Below are 10,333 nucleotides of genomic sequence, written 5' to 3'. Positions count from 1 at the left end.
TCCCCCATCCTATCTATATCATATTTATATTTTATCCCTATCATATCTATATCATATTTATATTTTATCCCCCATCCTATCTATATCATATTTATATTTTATCCCCCATCATATCTATATCACAACCCCCCTTTTGTAGTTGGAAGTTTTTTCTCTGTTGCATTAGATCCACTAGATCGGTTTCTCTTCTGCCCACTAGTCCCCACAGCCACTTATGGAATAATCATTTGGAGGCTTAATATTATAATTTGGTCAATGGCTCAGGCTTCTTACTGGCTAACTCTACATATAAATAAACTAACTTCTAATTATCTATATATTGCCATGTTCCCCATGGCTTACCAGTAATGTTCTGTTGTCTTAGTCCTCTGGCCACTGCTGGTGTCTCCCCGACTATGCCTTCTTTCTCCCTGTCTCTCTTTTTGGATTTCCTGCCTAGCTGTATTCTGCCCTTCTATAGGCCAAAGCAGCTTCTTTGTTAACCAATATAAAACATTCACAGTATATGGAGGGACCTCCTACATCACTTCTTCTCTTCAGAAAGAGGTCCCTGATTCGCCTTTTTCAGCTTTTTTTTTTTTATCTGACCGTGACCAATAATAATTTAAAATCAGTCCCACTAAACCACGACAAACATCCATAACCCACTGAATGACCAAAAACCACCTGCCCCATCTCTTGTGAATATGGGCATTGTGTTCTCTAGACTATTTCCTGTTTTCTGGGGGTTCTGGAATCTTTGGGGGACCCTGAGAAAACTTAAGATAATGGTTATGCCTTGGCTAAAATAGTTTGTGAGGCTGGAGCATCTCAGCCAGCAGTCTTGAAGCTCTTCTGTATGCAGAACTCTGGGGAGCCTTCAGCAGAGGCATTCTAAGGCTGGATCACCTTAGTCACCTGTTCTCATTGATGTCTGCCCCCTTGATCTTAAAACATACCTGACCTGAACTTTCAAGGGTAACATACGTGAGTACCTTAACACAAGTGTGGACTGTGCAGTGTGCAGAAGAAAGGTAAAGGTGATTTTTCTATGTCTGAGTCGGTAGAATACATGCCACCTGTCTTACTGTTTAAGCTGTATTTCCTTAGTCTGAAGCAAGTATTTTCAGAGAGTCTTCCCCAATCAAATCTGATCTTCATCAACCTTCAGTGAATCCACACTCTTTTGTTTTCTGTAGAAACAAAGGTTTAGCCTCTTCTGCAATGTAAATAGTTTTTTGAATTCCGTTTTCAAGTAAAGACATTTAAAAATATATAGGCTGCTTTAATTTAATAGTTTTTATATTCCAGTGTCTCTCAGCAGCTGTTGTTTACTCATTAGCAATCAAAAAATTAAAAGTCAATTCAATACCATACAGGATCCAGACTCTCTGTGTATTTTTCATCTTTATGTGGCTTTCCTTTTAATATTTTATCTTTTTCTTAAAAGCTTTTATCTTATTATATATAAACTATTTTTTTTTGCTTTGTCTATACCCATTTACTTTTCTTAAGCCTATGCACATTTTAAATACACTATAACCTGTTTAGAGGTTTTTTTCCCCCCCTGTCTTAGCCTGCTTTTATCTGTAACCTTTTCTGTTTGCACGAGGAAAATCTTAAATCACTGTGCAGCTTAGCTCTTGGTACGGTGCCCATAGGCAGTGACTGGGAGATGCAGACAGTGGCTAGGGGACATGTGTCTATACCATGGCCAAATGAGAGACTGAAGAACTAGGAAGCTTCATTTGGCTCTGTTTTTGTGTGTTAGAACCTTTTTAAGTTTCGTGTGAAAATACATGCCTTCATGTTGGATGCTATTTCTAGTGGGACTCTTTGTAGCGGCTCCCTGTATGGCACAGAGACTTATTATTAACTAGGAAAGCTCGGCCTATAGTTCAGACTTGTTTCTAGCTAGCCTTTGTAACTTAAGTTAGCCAATTTCTACTAATCTACGTCCTGTCGTGTTACCTCTCTTGCTGCATGTCCTGCTTCTTCTGCATCTGGCTGGTGACTCCACCCTGCTTTTTCCCAGCATCTTCTGTGCCATTCAGCTCTGTATTGAACCACTCTGTATTAAACCACTCTGAAGGACACATCTTCACATTGTACAAAAAGGTTATTTCACAACAGACTTTTTAAAGAACTTTAGATTAAAGGAGTGTTTTAAAGCCAATTGAAAATTTCCTCTTCTCCTTTTAGTTTGGAATAATTTCAGTAAGTATGATTAGTAACTCTCTTCAAAGGCACTTTCCTAGCCTCTGGCTGTGGTTTGGGGTTGACGGTTTCTACACTAAACTCTAGTTCACTCTGTAGCTTCTCTCAGGTTCTGCTCTGCAGATGGGACCTCTGCTGCCAGTTCTTCTGTGCTTTTGGTCTGCTCTTAGCTAATCCACTTGGTGGAAAGGCTGTTAAGAGCTCATTCTGTATTCATGCTTCCTAAGCAAATTAGCATGCAAATTAAGCTAATTATTCTGTTCCTGTGTTTCTACAGTTGAAGACACAACTAAATGAAACACGCGCAAAACTTCAGAATGAACAAAGCGAGAGAAAGAAGGTGGCTGATGATTTGCATAAGGTAAGACACTGCCTGGCCAGGAAACTGCCCCGCCTATGCTGTGCACGCCTCCTGAGCAGACACTGGGAAACTGCTCTTGTCCTTTTGGGTCCTTAGAAGTTTAGGCTTCTGGTGCATGGGGGAAAAACTTTCACATACTTCCCCATTTGATGTTACAGTTTTTACTTTTTGTTTCTTTAGTTTTGAAAAATTCCTTAGAATTACTATTTGATGTGTATAACTGTTTTGTTGGCATGTATGTCTGCTTATCACATGGGTACTTGGTACCTCTGGAGACCAGAAGAGTGCCTTGGAACCCTGTAACTGGATTGCACATGGCTGTGAGCTTCATGTCCGTGCTGCAAACTAGACTCATGTCCTCTGGAAGAGCAGCCCTTGCTCCTAGCTGCTGAGCCACCTCTCTAGCCCTCCAAAGTTCTAAAATAAGATTTGCCATTGTCTTTACAAAGTACATTTGTTTGCTTATGAAGAAGAAGTATACACATCTGTAGTTTCAGAAGTTTGTTCCTTTCATTCAGTTCTTTGTGCCAGCATTTGCCTTTCTTTCCATTTTCTACTGAGACAGGGCCTCAATATGTATCTGAGGCTGGCCTTGAACTCAGGGACAGCTGGATTGCAGATGTGTGCCGCCAGGTTGAACACAAATGTTTTTCTTATTCTCATACTCAAATTGAGGATTTTGGGGTTGTTTCTTGCTCTTCATTTGGTTCCAGGTGATTTGTCACTCTGACATGTGTAGTTGTCCTAACATGTAAGCTTTAAAACAAAGATGGCGAGAACTATGCTGGTATTTATGAGGGATTGCATATATATCATAAAAATCGCCTCTGTCACTTTCTTGGAATTGCAGAATCAAGTATTCACACAACTTAAATTTTGATATTTGCACCAATTACTGGGAACTGCTAAATATTTAAATATTAATATGCTAACAGATCTTTTAAAAGTTTCTTATTTAAGTATCATGCCATATCATTTCATAAGAATAGGAAAAAGTTTTTGTTTTTCAAACTTAATGCTTATTGTTATTAATACAGAAGACTAAGAATTGAGAAATACTTGAACTATTTCAGATTACTTAAGTGCAGATGAAATGTTAACTGGGAATTCAGGAAGTTTGTGTTAAAGTGCAAACTCTGTTTTGTTTTGCTCTGAGATAGAGTCTGGTGTGTAGCCTTGGTTGGTCTGTAACTCTCCGTGTAGACCAACTGCCCTCCAACTGCCTCCTGAGCTAGGATTAAAGGTGTGTGCCACCATGCCCAGAGAAAGTACAAACTCTTAATTTAATTTGGTCTGTTAAATTTTAAGTTTTGGCCTATGAATCAAAATATAAAGTTTTACCCTGGCAATGCAGTTTCTCAGACAGAACTTTGAGGATACTAAAGCAGGTGCTTAGAGATGTAGATAGGCCATAGTATATGTGCTGATGAAATGACGAGGTCAGGTGGCGGCTGTCTGCCTCTGCCCCATTGGATACTCCTTTGGAATTGGAATGCACATCGATATTACAGACTGAAAGAGTTAACAAAACACTTTGGAAAACCTACAGTTGAAAACGTAAAGCATGGTGGAGACCATTCACAGGACATTTCCTGCTAGTTTTCTCTAAATGTGTTTTATGTTCAAAGAAGGATTCAGACCAGGAGTCAGCAAACTCAGTTTAGGATTAGCAGTCTCCATGTGATATTCTTACGTGTTTTATTCTTAAGTGAAAACTAGAAACATTAGAGACACAGAACTCCAGGTGCGGTGGCGCATGGACATGACTCAGCTACTCGGGCATCAGGGCTAGAACGTCCTTAGTTCAACATGAGCCTTATCCGAGCTATCAGGCTATCTCAGAATTAATTAAAACGTAAAACTTATTCTTAAATGTGAGCTGTAGAAAGCAGATAGTGGGTTGGATTTGGTGGACTTAATCTTTAATCTAGACTTTAGACTAAACCTAAATATCAGTGTTTTGATTTCTTTATACAGTTCCTGTATTTGAATTCTTGAAAGTGTGAATATATGTTTTTTTTAGCTTGTTGGAGATGTAGCTATTTTCATTTTTGTGAGGAAAGTTTTACGTTGCACACTGTGAGGAGCTTTAATTTTGTACACTACACATTGGGTTGTTTGTTCTGTGTGTTTTGATGTCTGTGTTCCCTGTTGGTTTGTTACAGGCTCAGCAGTCACTGAACTTTATCCACTCGAAAATCTCACTGAAAGCTGCAGGAGACAATGCCGTGATCGGGAACAGTGCTGTCTCCCCAGAAGTGGTGTGTATTTCCTGTAGCCCCAACTTTCTAGGCCAGTTGTCCTGTGGATGTTTTGAAGAGCAGACATGTGCAAGACCAGTCTTTGGCTCCAAGCTGTGCTTCCATGTTTGGGCTGGGGCAGACTCAGGGATCAAATGTTTCTTATTAACACCCTATGTGGCCTAGGGGAACCCTAGTTGTTCTGCTTCAATAAAAGAAAATGGCAATACTACCTGTCCTAGGGTTGTCAGAGGGCACAACCTTGAAGAGGGGGTAGCTCTGGCACCCAGTCAGAGCCCGGTGTGTGGTGTTATGGTTAGAGTTGTTGGAGGCATGCTCTCTTTTGTGGACAGGTGGCTTTTCTTTTTTATTTTATTTTTTTAACATAATTTTTTTTGTCTTCTGAAAAGAAAAAATACATTATTTCCAGTATGCACAGACTAGATTTTCCTCTGTGGTTGGTATTTTAAGCAGCATAGTTTCTTCTGTGCCAGATAGTGTGTGCCACTAATCAGCAAGCATTTTTCTGTTCAATTTTTACTATTGCTAATTTTTTAAATAAATGTTCAGATTTTCCACATTTATATTTTTTAAAATATCATCTCCTGTTTTTGTGTTTTCAGGAGGCTCCTGAGAAAGAGACAATGTCTGTGAGTCTCAATCAGACTGTGATTCAGTTACAGCAGCTGCTTCAGGAAGTCAATCAACAGCTCACGAAGGAGAAATGATCCTGGCTGCGGGTATGGGCGCTAAATCCTGCTGCTTCTTTATGAACACCATAGTGGGGGAGAAGTACGTCTAAATGTACTCTCTATCAGATCCGTTCTCCTTCCCTGTAGAGAAGATCCCTTTCCATCCCTGTCGGTTTCCAGCTTTAACTGTGACCTTTCTTGTTTGTTTCTCTCATGGTGTATTTTGAAGTCTTTTGATCTAGAGGAAAAGCATCTTAGTGTGGTTACTCAGCCTTCTGTCGAGCAGCTTCTCTGTGACTTGGCTACCTGCCTTGGCTGCCCGTCTGTTGTCATGATGCCTTCAATTGCCCATTAGTGGATTCTGATCCTAGGTTAGGGCAAGTGTCTCTGGGATATTTCCCTCCCTTTATGACTTGTGGTGCTTTTGGCTTTGTTTTCTCAATGCTGGACTGAAAATGAAGCCATCCTCACTTAGAAACATGAAATGTGTACACAGCATTTATTGTATACCTAAAGAAGGCAGCGTCAGATTTCCATGGTTTCTGTAGATGGAAGGGGGTTTGGCATGTTTTGTTTTGTTTGTTTCTTGTTTTGTGGTGACTTGCTCCGGCAGTTTTAGGCTAGGCCCCCACTGATCTGGAATTACAGCAGCACCACCACACCAAGTTGGTGTTTTGTTTGAGTTTGCTTTTGTAGTAATCCAAGAAATTTACTTTTTTATACTTTAAGTGAGAGTTTTGCTTTGGGAGAAATAATAAATCCATCATTAGATCATGGTATGCGCTCTTGTTGCTTACATAACTGTAGAAGCTCAGCTTTAGCAGCATTTAAAAATGCCTTGTATTCCTGCTGGTGAATGGAGGAGGCTTTGTTATTAGTGTTTTGATTTCTTTAAATTATTTAAATCATACTGCCTAGGGAAGAGCATTTGAATATACACAGAATATTTCAGATGGTTTTCTTTTGGGACTGTTCACTCCAAAATAATGGTGACACCCTGTCCATATAAAGGGGCAACTCAAGCTGCCACTCAGAACCCATACCATAACACCCCATAGGTGGGTTAGGTGTGTGAAAAAGTTGACAGACTTATCTTGTGATGTGGCAGGCATGCCGGTCACACTTTCTATTCAGGAGACCTTACCCTCTAGCCTACCTTCGCTCATACTCTTAGAAATACTAACCTCCGCTCAGAAGACTGAGCACACTGAACCGCCTCAGTGCTCACTCCTGACAGCGTAAGCTCCTTTTTCAGTTTTCTCAAGTCATGTTTCAGGCACTTTGCTCTCCCAGACGGCAGACAGCTTTGCTTTCTGTTTCTAGGGAGCGTCTTGCATTTCACCTCTTCTTCCTGTGGTTTCAGCCTCACTGCTTTGTTTCTGCATGACCACATTCCTTTCTTTAATCTTGTTTCTCCTGCAGATCATCAGTTGAAGTTTTTTTATATTTATTTATTTATTTATTTATTATGTATACAATATTCTGTCTGTGTGTATGCCTGCAGCCAGAAGAGGACACCAGACCTCATTCCAATGGTTGTGAGCCACAATGTGGTTGCCGGGAATTGAACTCAGGACCTTTGGAAGAGCAGGCAATGCTCTTAACCACTGAGCCATCTCTCCAGCCCCCTCAGTTGAAGTTTTTTGTTGTTTGCTTGTTTAAATAAAACTTTTGTTTGTTTGTTTCTTTCACTTTTTTGAGACAGGGTTTCTCTGTATAGCTCTGACTGTTCTGGAACTCACTAAATTCGAGCAGGCTAGCCTCGAATTTAACAGAGGTTTGCCCGTCTTTGCCTCCCGAGGGTTGGGATTAAAGGTGTGCACCATCATCACCTTGAAATTTTAAGTTTCTATTTCACTTATTAACAAGAATTCCTAATAAGTCATTTTTCTCATTCCGTTTTTTTCTTTCCTTGCTATAATTTCTTCATCTACTCTAGAATAACTTCTATCTAGAACTACTTTGCCAACATCATTTATAATTTGCTGAAGCTTTTCTTTGCATATAGTGAGTGGTATAGATATTGGAAATATGGGCAAAAGATGCAAGTATGCAGATTTGGTGCTATGAAAAGGGCTTTAAAAAAATGTCCTGAGATTGGCTACTACTTCCTGATCCAGCCTGTGTTTGTGCTTATGTTGTGGTTTATGCATTCAGTCTGTTCAGCACTGGTGCCCTAGGTTTGCATTGTTCTGACCAACAGTAGTAAAATGACTTCTCAGGGTTGTTCTCTTTTTAAGACACACCTAAAAGTCTCCTGAATCCTGAGACTCTCATTTGGATTACCATCAGGGGGAACTGCTCTGGATCTCATGAAACATGCATGGGATACAGCATGGGGGTCTCTTCTGCCTGTGTTCTAAATGGATTGCTTTCTTATCTTTTACAGAGTGAAGTCTTTGGGAAATTACTCCTTAGAAGTTAACAGAAGGCGTTGTATTATATTTTGCCAAATTAAAGCCTTATTTATGTTTCACCCTTTCTACTTTGTCAGACACTGAACAGTTTTGTCTTTTCTAACCCTTGTTAGACTACTGACTTAAAGAGAAAACACTTTAAAAAGCCAACTCTGTAGACACCTCCAGAGTTTAGTTTTATAATAAAACTGTTTGAATAATTAGACCTTTACATTCCTAAATATAAAATAAATGTCATCGTTTACCTTGTTTTGCTCAGTTGTTCAGAAGATCAAAGTGGTGTAGACAACATGAAATTCAACATTTTAATACTGATGTTGTTCACTGCTTTACTCAACATTTGGGAAGTAACTGCCACTGACATCAGCTCCAGGAAACACTTTTGTTGCTAATGTACTCAGCAAATAAAGGGACACTTATTATTCAGATACGACCCACTCTGATTCTCATTGAGTTTAACAGTGTCATTAGCACTTGGGATCATTTAGAATGCAGTTTCTAGTTGCAGCCACCAAACAAGACAAGATCTTGTGTCCTGTCTAGATCTTTGTGTCCTCTGTGGGACAGGGCTGCGTCAGGTACCACGGTGTGGGTGAAGACAAGGAAGGTGCAGGCATGCGGGTCCCATGGTGGGTGGGACCTCTGTTTTATTTTACCATCACTACTCTTGTTTTAAAGCAACATCTGGGAAATTTTCCTGTCCAAAGACTCTGTCATATTGTCATGCATTCTCTTTGCTGTTGGAAGAGTGTGTGTGTGTGTGTGTGTGTGTGTGTGTGTGTGTGAGAGAGAGAGAGAGAGAGAGAGAGAGAGAGAGAGAGAGAGGAGAGAGAGAGAGAGAGAAGGGGCGGGCACTGTTTTCTTCAAATGGCAATAACAGTTGACAACTATCTTGTACCATCGAGCATTAAAGTACTTTTTAGTATTATTGGTGTTTCTTTTTTTAAAATTGCTTTTTATTTTTTGTGCATGAGTGATTTGCTTCCATGCACGTATGTGCAACACATGTGTATAGTGCCTATGGAGGGCAGAAGATACTGAGTCTGCTAGAATTGGAGATTAAAGATTTGTGAGCTGCCATGTGGGTGCTGGGAATCAAGGTCTCCTGGAAGAGCAGTTCTCTTAACCGCTAAGGTATCCTTCCAGCCCTTATTACTGTTTTCTTGGACAAAGAGTCATGCTTCTCCCACACAGAGGTTTTGCATTTCATGTTCTTTCTGTTTAGAGCTGTTTTATTTTGAAGTAGGTTTAGTGGTGTACGCCTATCTTAGCTAGGGTTTCTATGCTGTGAAGAGACACTGTGGCCATGACAGCTCTTATAAAGGAAAACATCTAATTGGGGTGGCTTGCAGTTTCAGAGGTGAGAAGCATGGCGGCATGTAGGCAGACATGGGGCTGGAGAAGGAGCTGAGAGTCCTACATCTTAATCTTCCGGCAACAGGAAATGAACTGTGCTTTGGGAATAGCTTAAGCATGTATGAGACCAATAGTGACACACTTCCTCCAACAAGGCCAAACCTTCTAATAATGCCATTCCCTAAGAGCCAGGCATCTAAAACATGAGTCTGTGGGGCCATACCAATTCAAACAGCCACAACACTCATCAAACTTCAGTTGATAAGTAGAGGCAAGAGGATCATGAGTTAGAAGCTAGCCTAGACTTAGAAAGTAAGACCCAATCACAAAGCAACAATGGCTTCTTTTGTTTTAAATGTCATCTTAACCCCCAATTACTTGCCCCCTTCCTCAATGTTGTAAGCACACATTCATGCATCTTTTGCCTATGAAGTGGTGGGATATTCACGGCATGTGTAATTTTTAATGATTTCTTATATAAAATCATATGAGAAATTTTTGTCCCTGGAGAACGTCAGTCTAGCCAGCTTCTGGAGTAAAATAGGGAAAGGTGACCATGTTCCCATTCAGTGATGGCTCAGTTGGGCAGTTGTAGCTCTGTGCTCTCAGTCTTTGGCCTTGGGTTAAATATTCCTAGAGCTGCAGCCGTACAGGCAGTGAAAGGCTTTGCTAGTCCCAGTGCTCATCTTTCCACTGTCTTAGAACGTATGTGTTTGGGAGCAGACTTGTCGATACTCTGGAAGAGAATGGCGAGGTATGGAAGGAATGGGTGGAATGCCCATGATGCAACCCATTTCCCTTGGTGTGAGAAAGCGCACCAGTTTCCTAGAAGTCAGTGACACTCTGTAAAAGCCTAGGCTAGTGAGGGAGTTACTGTACTGCCCACAGAACTGTAGCTATGACCAGTGCTGTGAGGACTTCCCTAGATGCTTTATGCTATAGATATGAACTACAGTTCTCTTGCTCCCTAGGTCTGTGTGTTGAAGACTTGTCCCCAGCTGGTGGCCCTAGTGATAGGTGATATATCATAAAGGTTCTAGCCTCCAGCAGGTGATGTATCATAAAGGTTCT

At 40.5% G+C, this 10,333-nt stretch overlaps 1 protein-coding gene across 10 annotated transcripts in view; it reads left to right on the top strand.

Annotated features, from left to right (window-relative positions):
- The window catches only part of Ktn1 (kinectin 1), a 78,740-nt gene extending 69,906 nt beyond the window's left edge, over positions 1-8,834 (top strand). For 4 of the 10 annotated variants that reach the window (XM_026778094.1, XM_013355213.1, XM_013355214.1 and 1 more), the window contains 4 exons: positions 2,474-2,557; positions 4,723-4,818; positions 5,421-5,537; positions 7,879-8,336. In XM_026778094.1, coding sequence (XP_026633895.1) covers positions 2,474-2,557; positions 4,723-4,818; positions 5,421-5,525 — 285 coding nt within the window. In that variant the 3' untranslated portion in view covers positions 5,526-5,537; positions 7,879-8,336. Of the gene's footprint in view, positions 1-2,473; positions 2,558-4,722; positions 4,819-5,420; positions 5,538-7,878 lie in introns of those variants that run through there. The other 6 variants (XM_013355210.2, XM_005371325.3, XM_013355212.2 and 3 more) reach the window with 3 other exon arrangements.
- The last annotated feature ends 1,499 nt before the right edge of the window (positions 8,835-10,333 follow it).

This window comes from Microtus ochrogaster, unplaced genomic scaffold (assembly GCF_000317375.1).
Source record: "Microtus ochrogaster isolate Prairie Vole_2 unplaced genomic scaffold, MicOch1.0 UNK105, whole genome shotgun sequence".
In the NCBI taxonomy this organism is placed as follows: domain Eukaryota; kingdom Metazoa; phylum Chordata; class Mammalia; order Rodentia; family Cricetidae; genus Microtus; species Microtus ochrogaster.
The sequence above is the reverse complement of the archived record's forward strand: the minus strand, read 5'-3'. Positions and strand labels throughout refer to the sequence as shown.